The 14,048-nt window shown below is 50.5% G+C and overlaps 9 protein-coding genes across 9 annotated transcripts; 3 read left to right on the top strand and 6 right to left on the bottom strand.

The window, feature by feature from the left end:
• Nucleotides 1–733: 733 nt before the first annotated feature.
• On the bottom strand, nucleotides 734–1,306 carry AA0111_g9469 (hypothetical protein; the record flags this gene model as incomplete). Its single annotated transcript, XM_028656030.1, has 1 exon — nucleotides 734–1,306. One exon carries the CDS (start codon nucleotides 1,304–1,306, stop codon nucleotides 734–736), a length of 573 nt encoding a protein of 190 aa, XP_028502970.1.
• A 259-nt stretch (nucleotides 1,307–1,565) lies between these two features.
• On the top strand, nucleotides 1,566–1,956 carry AA0111_g9468 (hypothetical protein; the record flags this gene model as incomplete). Its single annotated transcript, XM_028656029.1, has 2 exons — nucleotides 1,566–1,694; nucleotides 1,759–1,956. 2 exons carry the CDS (start codon nucleotides 1,566–1,568, stop codon nucleotides 1,954–1,956), a joined length of 327 nt encoding a protein of 108 aa, XP_028502971.1.
• Nucleotides 1,957–1,961: 5 nt separating this feature from the next.
• AA0111_g9467 (hypothetical protein) lies at nucleotides 1,962–2,694 on the top strand (the record flags this gene model as incomplete). Its single annotated transcript, XM_028656028.1, has 2 exons — nucleotides 1,962–2,298; nucleotides 2,348–2,694. 2 exons carry the CDS (start codon nucleotides 1,962–1,964, stop codon nucleotides 2,692–2,694), a joined length of 684 nt encoding a protein of 227 aa, XP_028502963.1.
• A 157-nt stretch (nucleotides 2,695–2,851) lies between these two features.
• AA0111_g9466 (Eukaryotic translation initiation factor 3 subunit M) lies at nucleotides 2,852–4,235 on the bottom strand (the record flags this gene model as incomplete). The annotated part of the gene is made up of 2 exons (XM_028656027.1): nucleotides 2,852–3,945; nucleotides 4,019–4,235. 2 exons carry the CDS (start codon nucleotides 4,233–4,235, stop codon nucleotides 2,852–2,854), a joined length of 1,311 nt encoding a protein of 436 aa, XP_028502964.1.
• A 1,288-nt stretch (nucleotides 4,236–5,523) lies between these two features.
• Nucleotides 5,524–6,205, top strand: AA0111_g9465 (hypothetical protein; the record flags this gene model as incomplete). Its single annotated transcript, XM_028656026.1, has 3 exons — nucleotides 5,524–5,674; nucleotides 5,725–5,796; nucleotides 5,847–6,205. The coding sequence occupies 3 exons, from the start codon at nucleotides 5,524–5,526 to the stop codon at nucleotides 6,203–6,205; spliced, it is 582 nt and encodes a 193-aa protein (XP_028503019.1).
• Nucleotides 6,206–6,390: 185 nt separating this feature from the next.
• Nucleotides 6,391–6,854, bottom strand: AA0111_g9464 (hypothetical protein; the record flags this gene model as incomplete). The annotated part of the gene is made up of 2 exons (XM_028656025.1): nucleotides 6,391–6,569; nucleotides 6,623–6,854. 2 exons carry the CDS (start codon nucleotides 6,852–6,854, stop codon nucleotides 6,391–6,393), a joined length of 411 nt encoding a protein of 136 aa, XP_028502966.1.
• A 530-nt stretch (nucleotides 6,855–7,384) lies between these two features.
• On the bottom strand, nucleotides 7,385–9,080 carry AA0111_g9463 (Myo-inositol transporter 1; the record flags this gene model as incomplete). Its single annotated transcript, XM_028656024.1, has 2 exons — nucleotides 7,385–8,823; nucleotides 8,882–9,080. The coding sequence occupies 2 exons, from the start codon at nucleotides 9,078–9,080 to the stop codon at nucleotides 7,385–7,387; spliced, it is 1,638 nt and encodes a 545-aa protein (XP_028502967.1).
• Nucleotides 9,081–10,532: 1,452 nt separating this feature from the next.
• On the bottom strand, nucleotides 10,533–11,605 carry AA0111_g9462 (hypothetical protein; the record flags this gene model as incomplete). Its single annotated transcript, XM_028656023.1, has 3 exons — nucleotides 10,533–10,863; nucleotides 10,916–10,982; nucleotides 11,062–11,605. 3 exons carry the CDS (start codon nucleotides 11,603–11,605, stop codon nucleotides 10,533–10,535), a joined length of 942 nt encoding a protein of 313 aa, XP_028502968.1.
• Nucleotides 11,606–11,800: 195 nt separating this feature from the next.
• AA0111_g9461 (NADPH--cytochrome P450 reductase) lies at nucleotides 11,801–13,753 on the bottom strand (the record flags this gene model as incomplete). The annotated part of the gene is made up of 1 exon (XM_028656022.1): nucleotides 11,801–13,753. The coding sequence occupies one exon, from the start codon at nucleotides 13,751–13,753 to the stop codon at nucleotides 11,801–11,803; it is 1,953 nt and encodes a 650-aa protein (XP_028502969.1).
• Between the last annotated feature and the right edge of the window lie 295 nt (nucleotides 13,754–14,048).

Genomic DNA, 14,048 nt, shown 5'->3' with positions numbered 1-14,048 from the left:
AACATAGAATCGGGTAGACACATAGACTCAAAAATGAGGAGGACAGTCGGAATGATGTCGACAGATGCTAGTCTGAGCATATCATCTGCATGAGCATAATGCGTCTTCACAGTAGCGAGTGGCATACATCGTACTCACTTAAACAGTATTGATGTCTCTTGGGTCGATCCTTTGAATGTCTGATGCGCCCCTGGTCTTGAAACAATACTCGTCATGCTCCTCGAACCAGTGGAAGATGATTTCTCCACTCTGCATGTTTCTCCCTCCATGCTGCATTGAACCCAGCCATTGCCGCCTGTTCTGTCGAGCCAATGATCGCTAATCCGACAGCCTGTCCGAAGAGCTGGTGAAGATCCTTACTTGCCTCTACTAGCCTTCTGTTATCAGCCCAGTAAAGCTCAACATTCTTGGTCCAATGCGTCTCAACATGCACGTTGGCGATTTGAAGTCCCGACTGACAATGGACAGGTTGGGTTGACGCTGTCTTTCTACTCGCCAGTTCTTTGGGACATGCCAACCGCCGAAACTGGAGCAAAGGCCTCAACCATTTTTCACGCAGGCTGAGCTTCGGAGCGGCTTCGTGAACTTTCATCCAGACCTCAAGCTCGTGTAGACTTGTGAGCTTCCTCGAGGCGGTCTTACAAGCTCGCTGCCTAGAAGTGAGCACAGTGTTAGTTACTTTTGCGTATAGCATGCAAGAGCACAGCCGAGCCCACGAAGCACATCATAGTACTTACCAACTCTGGCTGTGCTTTTCTTGCCAGATTCGGAAATCGGTTCTATGAGGGTGACCATAGGTGTTGTAGTGGAGATGCAATATGGTGATGTTCTCAATTCCAACGCTGGAGGCGAATCTGAAGAAATTGACCATGCGCTTTGGCGCGTTGAACACAAAGACTGTCTTCTGGTATAGGAAGGTTGCTGTCTCCGAGTAGATTTGCTTGCATACAAGACTCAGGGCATGCAGCGAACCCTGCCAATTCGTGCATAATCCCCGGACAGCATTGTACTTACCAAGGGGTCTTGGGAAGCGGACCGCGGTAGGAGGAATAATATTTGCCTCAGATTTATGCGCCGGGGTGGTATCTTTCGCAAGAGCAAGATTCAATGACAGCTTGACGGTTTGCGGCGATCGCTGTGTAAATTGGGCTCCATTACCGACAATCTCACAGCGGCGCTCCGACTCAAAGTAGTAGTTGTAAATCTGATTTCTGATCTCTCCGGGTAAAGCAAGGAAGCCGCGTATCTTGTTTGGCGCATGCACCGCCGACCTGCGAGCGCGGGAGAAGAAAGCGGTTGTGACCATGTCTTTAAGCTTCCCAAGCGGTGAAAGCTGAGACTATCTGTTAGCCGTAGATAACAGTTAGCTATGGTTCAAGGTCGGATCAAGTTGGTGAGAATGTGGTAGCTGCCGTACCAGTAAAGATGGGGAGTGGAGAACAACATCAATGATCAATTGATGCTAGCAAGCCTGGGCCCTGAGCTAGCCCCGCCTGAGGTTAGTGTACACGTACATTCCTCGTCTCTGCGACAATCGCCCCTCCCCATATCGCCTTATTATCATTATGTCGCTACTCTCGCGCCAGCGTATCCTCCTTCGTCAGCCTCAATTCTTCGCAACTCGCGCCTTTACCTCCTCTAGGGTAAACGCATCTCGTCTCCGTCAACCAGGCGAACCAACAGGCCCCAACGAAGTAAGTTGTGACCCTACGAAATGCATGCGAGGCATACACTGACCCCATATCTTCATCCCTGCAGCCTCCGACACACATCCGGACTCCGCCTTCCAAATCTCCCCTCAAGGTCTGGCCTATCCTCGCTATCTTGGGACTAGGCACATACCTGTTCAACCAGATCGTTGAGCAGCGCAAAGGCGAGGGATACCAACCCAAAGGACCGATTCAGGGCCACTCACCCAGTGGCAAAGGACAAGTGAAGCCTTCGCATCCTCACTAGCCAATATGCCTGCTATCGAAGGGACTGCCGCCGGCAGCCGCTCTTCTCCTCTCTGGTCCAGCGACGAAGTCACCGTACTCTTCGTCCTCGGTGGTCCTGGTGCAGGAAAGGGCACTCAATGTACAAAGCTCGTCAGCGACTATGGCTTCAAGCATCTCTCTGCTGGCGACCTGCTTCGTGAGGAGCAGGACCGTGCGGGCAGCGAGTTCGGCGAGATGATCAAGACGTACATCAAGGAGGGCACCATTGTGCCAATGGAGGTCACCGTTCAGCTGTTGGAGAATGCTATGAAGAGTAGCATTGAGAGCGGAGAGAACCACGGAAAATTGTTCTTGATTGATGGTACGATGCCCAATACAACTAGTCTTCCTCTATCGTCTAACATTAACAGGTTTCCCACGAAAACTCGACCAAGCTCACGCATTCGAGCGCTCTGTCTGCCCATCCAAGTTCACCATCTTTTTTGACTGCTCCGAGGCCGTCATGGAGAAGAGACTTCTCCACCGTGGCGAGACATCCGGTCGCGCGGACGATAACCCGGAGAGTATCCGAAAGCGCTTCAGGACATTCGTGGAGACAAGCATGCCTGTGGTCAAAGAGTTTGAATCGCAGGACAGGGTTGTCAAGATAAACGCGGAACAGGAGCCAGACCAGGTCTACCGGGATGTGCAGGAGAAGCTCAAGGAGCGTGGCGTGAAGCCCATCAATCTTACATTTGTACAGACACAGGCTTCATAGACAGTGGGAGGGGCGCAAGAATCAATATATCTGAATTGCATTGTCTATCATGCAGCTCGAGGGCTGCTGTTCATGAACCTGAAAAGCCTCATAATGCATCCGTCCCAAGCTTACCCCTTTTGAAAGAAACAAACGCGAATCAAGTCGCTGCAGCCACTTAGTCCATATCTTCATCGATGGCCCTGTGCTGCTTCCTCTGTCCACCCCGTCCGCCGAACCTCGAGGACATATCAGCCTTCTGGTCTGCCTTGTTTGCCTCGTCCTCCTTCTCCTGCAAGAACCTCTGCTTCTCTTGCTTAATGACGTCCAGAACACCTTGTAGACTGTTTCGCCATAGGTTTAACCTGGAGTCCACCTCTCTCCACTGGTTTTCGCCAAAGACGCGGTATGTTGAGCGGTGGATCAGGAAGGTCTGGTTGAGCTGGCTGAGCTTGCCCTCGACAAGACCCGCGCGGATTACGTCGATAACCCACATCTCGACGTCTTCAGATGGTACTTGTAGTTTGTTTGCGATCTTCTCGTAGGGAAGCGACCTGGTCTGACCGGCGGATGCAGCCATGGATGCGAGAGTGAGAAGGCGCATCTTGCGGTTCAAGGCAGCGCCGTCGAGACCGGACTCCTCAACCCAGCCATCGTGTTCATCCTTGAAGTCGTTGAAGTCCTCTAGCAGATCCGAGTTGAAGATCTCGAGGAGCTGGAAGTAGACAGGGTCGGAGTTGCGGAGGGCCTGGATCGAGTCGAGATCGGTAAGATCTTGGAAGTCGAAGTGGGTGGGGTGGGTAAGGGCCGACTTGAGGGCGCGGAGAGAAAGCTCACGAGCCTCTGGGGACGATGCTTGTTCTGAAGGGAACGTCCTAAGCGCGCGTAGCAAATATGTGTATGCCTGCTCGTCCTCGCCAGCGTCCGATGCGACGTCGCTAACAGCAAGGTAAAGCTTGCGCGCATTCTCCTCCCCAGTCTGCCATGCAGCTATCCAGCTGTCGAGCTGCTTCAGTTGTGGTCGTAGCGTCTCGAAATTTGATGTAGCGCGAATGACACGGAGAATGGCGAGGAGCACGTGGTAGCGCGTTTCGCTGTCCGGCTGGGTGGTGTTGAAGATGGTGCTGAGGATGGAGAGAGCCAGACCACCACCGTTCTGAGGCGACGAAGAGATAGGTGTGCTAAGGTTCTGGCACATCTTGGGGATGAACACGGACACATTCGGCGACTGGTTTACGAGGTGGATAAGCAGGTTGTATGCCGCGATGAATTCTGCGCGCTCATTGTTAGCCCAGTGTCTTTTCCCATCAACACACGCCCTCTCGTGTCATGACTGAAGCCGTACCCTTCTCTGGCGCCTGGTTCAGCGCTTGGCTACCGACGACGAGCTTCTTGAGAACATCGTCCTTCTTGTTCTCTTTGAGCAGGTCTGCGCTCTCGCCCTGGAGGTTGGCGCTCTCATCGCCCTGGGATTTTTTGAGGCTGTCAATGTATTGTGCGAACTCGTCGGTAAGCTCCTCGAAGGTGCCCTCGATGAGCAGCGTGGTCTTGGCGCCCGGCATGGTGAGTGTCGTAGAGTCTGGTATTAGGGGAGAGTGTAGGCGGCGGGCGCAGAGGGCGGGGTTGGTGGATTGTCGACAATGGGAGCGGCGTTGGTGGGATGCCAAGATTGGAGTTGGATTTTTGGGAAGTCGCTATCGATAACGCACAGACTTGACCCAACACAACCAGAACCATTTGCTACGTTGAAGAAACACCACACCGGTAGATATTACACTCCCAAGATCGAACCCTTGGAAGCTTCACAAATGTCAGATCTAGACTTGTCACCATTCGCAACGAACTGTTGCTATTCCTTGCACTAACATATCAACTTCAAACCTACCTACGGCTTCTAGTAAGGCATCCAGGCACTCGCCGTCTTGTAATGCAAGCTCATACGCACCACCTTCGACTTCAGGGTGCACCGTGACGAAGGATCTTTCCGTCAGTGCATTCCCATCTCCGATGTCCAAGATGTTGTTGTACAAGATGAAGATCCTCCGTTCGGCCAACTCTCACTCAAGAACTCCAATTGGACTTGGACGCAAAACGTGGCTCATGTACAGGAGTTCGCTAGACTGATTGCGTCCATGCAGTACTACCTGTCGATCAATGTCCTCTGCCACGTGAAGTTCCTACGTATCTGTTACTTTATACCGAACGAGAGAGAACTTACTAGCGGTGTGTTGGCTGCTAGTGAGTACGTAGATGCCGATATTGGAGGGGCTGGCTGGAATGGACACCCATTGATTGTCGACCGTGGGGTCATCCTTACGGCAAATAGTCAGTGTCTCAGATCGGAAATCGTGTTTCTAAGGACCCATACAATGAGGACTTTAGTTGATAAAATTGGGTATCCCGAGCTGCTGGTACATCTAGCTGAGCTCGTCTACCAAATGACCATGCCGTAGCACTTCTGGGCGGACATGTAGCAAGAGCAAAGAGCAGTTTCATATTGGGCTGACGAGCTAACGAATTTCCTGCAATCGATAGGAAAAGACTCCTGTCAAGTGCCGAACATATCCAAACGTGTTTTGTGGGGGTGACAGGGGGTGACCCTTTCAGCCTACAATATATCCAAGTCGCTTAGGCTCAAGCCTCATCTATAAGCACATGTTTGTCTTAATATCTCTTGGTTTGTATTAAACATGTTGTGGCAGACCTGTACACCGATAGCATGACTGTAGTGGAGGCGATGGACCCCCTTGTTGCTGTGGGGCCTTTATAATGTAGTATACTGACTGCTCGCAATCGTGAGCAATTGCTTGACGCTTTGAAAGTCAATTGTTTTACCAAGGTGTTATCAAGATGAAGTTCACAGCTGTTGTATCGTTGCTTCTCGCTACATCGGCCTTCGCGCAAACTACTCCCTCAGGCTTCACTCCTGCGACAAATAAAACACTGGACGTATACTACGGGACACAGTATATTAGTCCTGGTATCATCGTCAGAAAGTCTAGTATGAGTGCAAGATGTGGGAGAAGAAATAACTATGCTAATGCTAATCAGTCACGCAAAGAGCTCCTGTCATCGGTCTCAGCAACACGACACTTAGCGGGAAATACTTACTTGCAATGATCGGTATGTTGCAACATTACTTTTGCAAAGATAATCATAATAACACCATGAAGACATAGATGGTTCTCAGAACGGCCGTACAACAACTGTCTTGCATGCCCTTCTGCAGGATTATACAGCATCTGGCAACAAGCAGAACGGCACGTCTGTCCTCACTACGACAGCTACAACGCCTTCGTCATACTTTGGTCCTGCGCCTCCTGCTGGCGCGCCTCCCACTCATCGTTACGTATTCTTGCTGCATGAGCAGCCAGCAAACTTCGCGGTACCGGCTGCGCACAAACAAGCCGTCAGCAGCCGATTCGGGATCGATTGGCCAAAGTTCATAGCGGATGCCGGGCTCAAAGCGCCGATTGCTGGAAACTATCTGCAAGTGAAGAGTGGGGATAACACAAAGAGGTGGGATGCATAAGAAGGCGCTCGTTGACTCGAGGTTGCATTATCTAGCATCTCGTACATTGATAGTTTCTTATTGCGTAAACCTGGGGGATACATTCGTGATGCATCTGCGCATCAATTAGTATTTTTGTTCAACTCAGAACTCTAGCTCTCCAAACCCAATGACGAACCATCTGCAATCTTGAACCTATCCTCAACTTATACCGCCGTGCAGTTCAAGTTGTTTCCCAGAGTAATTTTGAACACTTCCAGAAGACACTGATACGCGCGGTCGCCATCTTCACTCAACTCTTCACTGCTTTCGATCACATATGTGCCGCCTGGTATGATTATACCATTGTAGTACACAATCGTGTCTACGGCTTGGGCATTACATGCTATCATTGTCAACATTCAATACTTGAGCTTCAAATCTCTGTGCAATACGCACCTTTCTTCTCGTTTGACCACATCCACCCAATGCTATATAGCGTCTGATCGTAGTGTGGGATGAGTCCGGTAGTGTCGTAGACGACTCGTCGTCTTCTCAGGTCGTTCTCCGCCCATGAAGTATCTGTAACGGCATAGCTGATACATTTTTCGGCTTTGTTTGCGATCTTGTCGATGGCTGTTACGCCACTAATGGCTGCTGCGAGGATGGCGATGAGGTTGGTTTTGCGCATTGTAGCGACATATGCTGGAACGTGTGTGAAGACGTCTGAAGGATTACGGAGGAAAGAATTATTGTGCGTATTGTTTGATATGTTGTCCGGGGCAAAGAGGCGAGTTTGTTAGGGGCACGGAATGGGGAACCGATCTTCTACCGTGGTACTTGGATAGGGGGAATAACACTAATACTGAGGTATTATCTCATCACTTCAGGACACTCATAACACGAATTTCAGACCCGTATCTATAGATAGCCTGTCTGAGGGTTTTCAGACACGTGCTAAACATTCGAAGGTGTCGATTGCGTTTCGGATCTCGTTCATATCTCAACATATCCCGGGAGGTATATGGCAAAATTTAGCACCCGCGCGATCACTGATAAGATGCTGTGCCATACCAAAAGATGTGCTCAAGAGTTAAGAATTTGGAACATTGTATTGTATTTGTCATGTTATCGCTCACTGTGAGCCAAGCATAACTAAAGTAGCTACATGAAGGGAATCTTGTGGTCAGCCCCATCGCACCCATACCTAAGTACACCCAATCAATGCCCAAAAGCTTGTGAGTTACCCGCATTGATCTTAGCAAACTCCTTGTTCTCTTTCTGCCACTTTCTCGCATATCTGACACCAAAGCCATGTTCAAACACCTCACGGATAGCCTCGAGCGGCATTCCCTTGACTTCTGGGAAGCAGAAGATGACAAAGAGCCAACCGGCAAAGCAGATGCCTGCATAGAAGCCAAAGGCCCCTGATGGAGTAATACCCTTCATCATAGAAAGGAAGGTTGAGGCGATAATAATGTTGGTACTCCAACATGTGACTGTGTTGAGCATCGTACCAACCGCCCTAACCTCCATGGGGATCAACTCGGTGCCGATCCATGCGACAGTTGCGACTCCACTAGAGTAAAAGCCAACAAAGATGATGATTGTAGCAATGAGCACATAACCTGGCCAGCCGATCTCATCGCTCTGAACAGCCAAAGTGTGTAAGTCGATTGGGATGTAAGAGAAGCTGACGGCAGCAATGACGAGACAGATACTCATTCCCAAGACTGTCACCAAGAGTATGCGACGGCGACCGAACTTGTCGACGATGACAAGGTTGACGAGCGAGAAGATAAAGTTCGTAGCGGAAACGGTGATGGCGACAGCGGTGGCGTTGTTGAACCCTACGATCTTGAAGAGAGTTGCGGAGTAGTACATGAGCGTGTTGAAGCCTGACAATTGAGAGATGGCCATGATTGTGCATGCTACAAATACAGCGCGAAATGTGGATCCGGTCGTGAAGATGCGGGCTAGCGTCTTGAACACTGAGTCGTCTACCATTGTTTGTGTAGCCTCGTTGATGCTCATCTCTATGCTCATAATCTTCGCACGGCGCTGCTCTTCAGTCGAAGTCGGATAGAGACGTGTAAGAATGACACTGGCTTCGTCTGCTTTGCCATGTGCGACTAATTGACGGGGAGACTCAGGGCAGAGAGTCAAAAGGCCGGCGAGGAGGATTGCGGGTGCCGCACCAATGCCAACTGTTGCCCTCCATGCCTGCGAGTCGGCGCCTCCAACTTGCGCGAAGCCGGCACCGATGGCTGAGGCTAGTAGTTGACCGAACGTAACACTCATGTTATTGAAAGCGATCATGCGGCCGCGATACTTGGCTGGTGCTAGTTCGGATATGTAGAGAGGGACTACCATAGCCGCCGAACCGACGCCAAGGCCTACAACGAAGCGGCCTATAGCAAATTGTGGGAGATGGTATGCGGCCGTCTGGAGTACTGTACCAATGACGAAGACACCGCAGGCCAAGAAAATGGGTAGCTTGCGACCGTATTTGTCAGCAATCATGCCAGCAATAACGGCTCCTACGAGTGCTCCCCCAGAAGTAAGCGAGGTGACAAGTTCTTGCTCGGAGGAAGTGAGTTCGTGGCCGAGAGATGTGCCGATAGTGACGAGGACCGAAGAGATGTAGCCAGTATCGTAGCCTCAAAATAGTCAGCATGATTCAAACAAGTGACCTTACTCAGCGATAGGGATACATACCGAAAAGGAGACCACCGAGAGAAACGGTCATGGAGATCAGCCAAGCAGCCTTTGAAGCGGCTGTGGCCTCAATGCCAGAGAGATTTGCGATTTGTTCCGCATGTTCGCGTGAAGTCGTAATATCTTCAATCTTGTCGATGCTAGAAGACCTCTCGTTGAAAATGTCGACTTTCTTCGTGTCCGATGAAGTTTGAGCCATGTTGACTGATATTGGCGGCGATGAGGAGGCAAAAAAGGATGTGGAGTGTTGACCTTAAGCCAGCAATGCAGCGATGATCGTCGAGGCTCGAAAGCTTGCGATGATTGAGGACCATATTCAGGGAGATCTCACGTCCTACTTATGTTAATTGTGTAGTTTCAAGTCGACACTTCGGAAAGGGCCCGGCGCGACACGCGACCAGGCTCGACGCGAAGAAGTTTGGCAAGCTAACATGGATTGCCACGTTGGGACTTGTTCTCCCATCATCGCATGGCCTTTCCCCAGACTTCTGGTCGTGTGTCTCCGCAATCTCACCCGGCATGCGTCATTTTTCGCTTCGCACCCGCTGGGGTACATAGCAAAACGCGGGGGTGGGCCCAGAGACCTGGGCAAACGGGCGTGGAGCAACTGACTGACATTTCAATCGGTTGCTGCACATTGGTTGAGATGGGCATGGCGGGCCGAGAACACTGTTCGCGCGTGCGGCTGAGGTGTTGAAAATGGGAAGTCTGCGGCATATACTTCTACGTTGGGTACTGCAAGCTTGGGCTCCAGTGCCCGTGTCCTGCGGGGTTGCTATATCGAGCGCTTCAGCTGGGTGAACAGGTATGATCCGACACGTCTACCGCGACTTTCTAGAAAGACATCAATGCCGACAGAAGGTCACCGAAAACCATGCGGCTTTTGATATATCTGATGCCCTAGTGGATACACAGATCCCACGGTATGACGTATGCGTAGACCAAGGGAATAGCAACAACGGCATACTCTGAGGTTGGAGGTCTTCTGACAAGTTAAGTTATGGACTGTGGGCGTTTGAGAGCCGCATTCTCCGGGTGCCCATGTGCAGACAATCATGTCGAAGGTCTGGTACGAGACTGGGCTTGTAGCCTCCAGTAGGTGTACGCGAGAAAAGGATTACTCAATTTTCGTACAATGCCGATCTGATGACCAAAGTTTTTCTGTTGTCCTGTTATCAAAGAAGAGGCCAAGATCTGAGCATGCAAGATGTTATTGAAAACTCCACTCAAGAGTCAATCAAGACTCTTGGAGGGGAAGTAGACGCCAGACGGTGGGGCAAATTCGTAATTTGTCCTACTTGTCGTCGCCGCCGTTCGATGCGAGACACAGGATGGGACCGGCGGAGGTTTTCGGGTTTATTTAATACCAAAAATTGGACCTTCGTACTACCATTGACTTGGTGTCTTCACGGTGGGGATTGCAGTTACAGTAGGGCGAGCGTATCTTGTACATTATATTAACATTACGTATTGTTGTATAAGTCTAGTCATAATGAGGAAAACCATTCGTGTCGAGACCAATTGTTGATCCGAAAAATTGAGAGCATGAAACGCTACTTAGCTGCAACCGCAATCCATAGCTTGTCATGCCTTGCATTATCTCATTGAGAAGACCTGCCAGACACAACAACTTCTCCAGGAAGTCAAGGTACTATTCGCTTTTGGGGTGTTTGATAGGGTTGCCCTGCTCATCCACAAGTCCCTTCGCCCGCATAACCTTGAGGGCATCATGAATAGGGTCCAACTCTGGTTGCGGCGCCCTATGAGAGCCAAAGTAGGTGTCGGCAAAGGTAAAGTACTGCCCGTAGTTGACTGTGAAGTACATGTGGTGCAACGTGTGGTGGGCGGGACTGTTAATAAACTTCTCCGTCCAGTGGCCTGTGATCATGTCGCCGTCGTGAATGAAGATGGTCCAAATCTGGACACCAACGAAGAGGACCAAGTACAGGTACCTCTGCATTGGACAGATGAAGACAAAAAGGCTTTGAGGTCTTAGAAACGAATTTTTGAGAATATAGGTGACGGGCTACTTACTGGTATGGCAATGATTGCACAAATCCGTCAAGCGGGTGAAAGGCTAGCGCAGCCCATGGCGTAGGAACTGTTGTTGTTAGCATCATCGTTTATATTTGCGAGAAAGTGACATGACGGTAGGAGCATTGCAAGCAAATAAAACTTACCAATCCATTTGTGGTGTGGCTTGTGGATGTATTTGTACACACTGGGGTGATGTTCCAGGCGGTGGATCCAGTAGATGGCAAAATCATTGAAAGCCATGTAAAGTGTGGCTGAAATCAACAACCAAGGCCAGCCATAGTCGCTGGTGTCGGCGTAGAGCAAGCTTTTGCCACGGACCTCGGCCAGGAAGATAGGCAGGGTCAAAAGATTGATGAATGGGACGGCGGAGAGTGAAGACACTATCTCTTGACGGACTTGGTTCTTCAAAAAGCGAGGGTGGTACTCGAGTCGTCGATCAAATACAAAATAATATGACAGAGAACTGAAAAAAAGGTAGAGAAGAGTCGCGCCGAGCTGAGTGATGACGAGTATCGATACGATCTGGCGATAGAGGTTGTCGCGTGGCCATTGGGACGTGGGCGCGTCTTTAGCGGCCGAAAACTCAGAGTATGAGGAGTTCCCTAAGCTGAGGTTGGAAGCAGGCAATGCCCATGCGTAGGCCTTGTCCAAAACAAGAGGATTGAGAAACTCCAAAGCGACATCCATTGTAAACTGCTATGCAACGGCGGGCGTGAAAATTAGGTTGAACAGTGAAGGCAGCGGGAATAATTGTCGCACAAGTTACCGTTGAGGCGCGGATAGACTCGGTATCCGTGTTCCTTGGCTTGGCAGGGGTAAATTTGTTAAAAGTGGGGTACTTCGCCTCGTAAGATTGGTCATAATTTAGATTCTAGAAGCAAATTACCCCCAGACATCCGCCTTCCATTTCCCTCGCTTCTTCAACCCGTCGGCCCACGCCTTGACATCTACCTCAGCCAAGCCTTTCTTCTCCATGACAGCTTCCTCCAGCTTCATGTCTACCTCTCGCGCCATGCTCGCCTTACCGCAGATGTACATATTCGCCCCTGACTCTAACATCTCCAGCACTTTGCCAGCTCGCTCCGCAACCCTGTCCTGCACATATGTTCTGGGTTGCCCCTGCATTCGTGAAAACGCAGTGACAATTTCTAGTTTGTCGCCTAGTTGCTCCTGCATCTTTACCAACTCGTCTTGGTAGATATAGTCATTCTGATTGCGGCAACCGAAGAACAACAACATCTTGCCGATGGGTTTACCAATAGCATGCAATTTCGCGCGTTCTTGGAGGAAAGCGCGGAATGGTGCGAATCCAGTACCTGCACTGATCAATATCAATTGAGTCGATGATGTGATGGGGAGTTTGAATTTCGATTTCCTAACGTGCGCGAGGATTGTTTGACCTTGAAGGTCTACACTTTCGACTGTACGATGATAGACAGGAACGGGTGCATTCGCAGCGGACTGAAGGTTAGAGGCTGATAACAGGTAATTGGATGTCAGTCCATGGATGGTTGCTGTAGACTGATCTTCAGTCGTGATAGTCTTGTTCACGACGAGTGCAGTAATGGCAATTCGCCGTGGTGATATGACAGAGCTTGAAGAGATGGAGTAGTACCGTGGCTGCAGTGGTAGCAAGTTCTCTAGGACAAAGGCGAGCGGTATCGACCTCCACGCATCCTCGGGACTGACGAACTTGAGCAACCTAGCGAAAGTGATGTGTGTAGAAGCCGTAAACCGTTCGTAACGCTCACGATCTTGGGCGATATCGAGAAGCCTCGACTTCGCTCCAGGTGAGGGCGCAAACTGGGCGATTTCGAGCACTGCCTTACGAGCCACGGGAGCGCAAATTTCCAGATGATTCCGAAAAGCTGTCTCGAGCGTTGATGGAGACGGTACCTTTGGCTTATTGGCATGGGTCTTGGGTATGACAGTGAGGCGGTCCTGTCTGCGGGCCTGCAAGCCCAGGACGTCTAGTAATCGATTGACTTCTTCTTCAGGATTGATTGGCCAAACACCGATGTGGTCCCCGGTTTTGTACACGATGTCCGTATTCCCTAGATCTACCTCCAGATGTACGCAGTTGCGATCACTCGATTTGAACAACTCACGAGCGTGCTTGATGGTCAAAGGGACGATGGCTGAGTTGGTGACAGATCGTTGGTGGTGTACGGACGTGACGGAATACTCTTCGGAATCATGGCTCGAGGCGACGAGATCAACTTCGATGTTTGGCTCGTAGGTAATAGCCTTCTCCTGGAAGCCCATCCGTGTAAGCAGAGCAAAAACATCGTCTTTCCATGCCTGGTAGTCTTCTTCTGTTCCTCCGTTGGCGTCGTCCGCCCTCTGGCGTGGGATAAGCGCAGTGGCACCAGCAGCGTCGAGGGCATCCGCCACAACATCAAGGACCCTGTTATAGTACTTGTAGTTGCTGTTGCCAAGACCGAAAGCCAGATATCGCAAACCCTCAAGTTGAATCTTGTTCTCACCAACGCGCTTGATCCAATCCCAAAGACCAGCTGTGTTATCGCTGGGATCGCCTTCGCCATATGTGCTCACGATGAAGATAGCGAAGTACTTCTTTTGGATGTTGGCAATGCTTTCGGCATCGTAATCGGAGAGGTCTGCGACCAGGGCGTTTATACCGAAGCGTGCGCCGCACTCTCGACCTAGGTTTTCAGCAAGTCGCTCTGATGTGCCAGACTGTGAGCCCCAGAATATGACACAATGGTAACCGCCCTCATCGAGGCGTTGGCAAACATCGCGGGTCGTGGTGGTCTTTCCGTCCGAAGAGCTCTCCGCGACTTGTGGCCTCTCGAAGTATATCTGGAGCGACATTGTGGTCAGTGACGCTGCTAGACTAAGGATACAGACTGATGAAGAAGCGGTTTTCTTACATGGTAATTTGGGTCCGGCTTATCCCAAATGCGACCACGAGCGAGACAGCCGATTGATGTGAGAAGAAAAAGAAGTGCAGCTAAGCCATCCGCTGTAGTCGAAGGCTTCAGACTACTGAACACGGGTGTCGTACTCAGCGCATGTAGAAGGGGATTAAGCTGTGATCTCAGATCTGGAATATCGACTGGTAGACTGAACGAATCCATGACAGCGGAAGGATACAAAATGGCTACAG

Source organism: Alternaria arborescens (assembly GCF_004154835.1).
Source record: "Alternaria arborescens strain FERA 675 chromosome Unknown contig_27, whole genome shotgun sequence".
Taxonomy (NCBI): Eukaryota; Fungi; Ascomycota; class Dothideomycetes; order Pleosporales; family Pleosporaceae; genus Alternaria; species Alternaria arborescens.
Note: the sequence above shows the minus strand (reverse complement) of the source record. Positions and strands in the feature narration are given on the sequence as shown.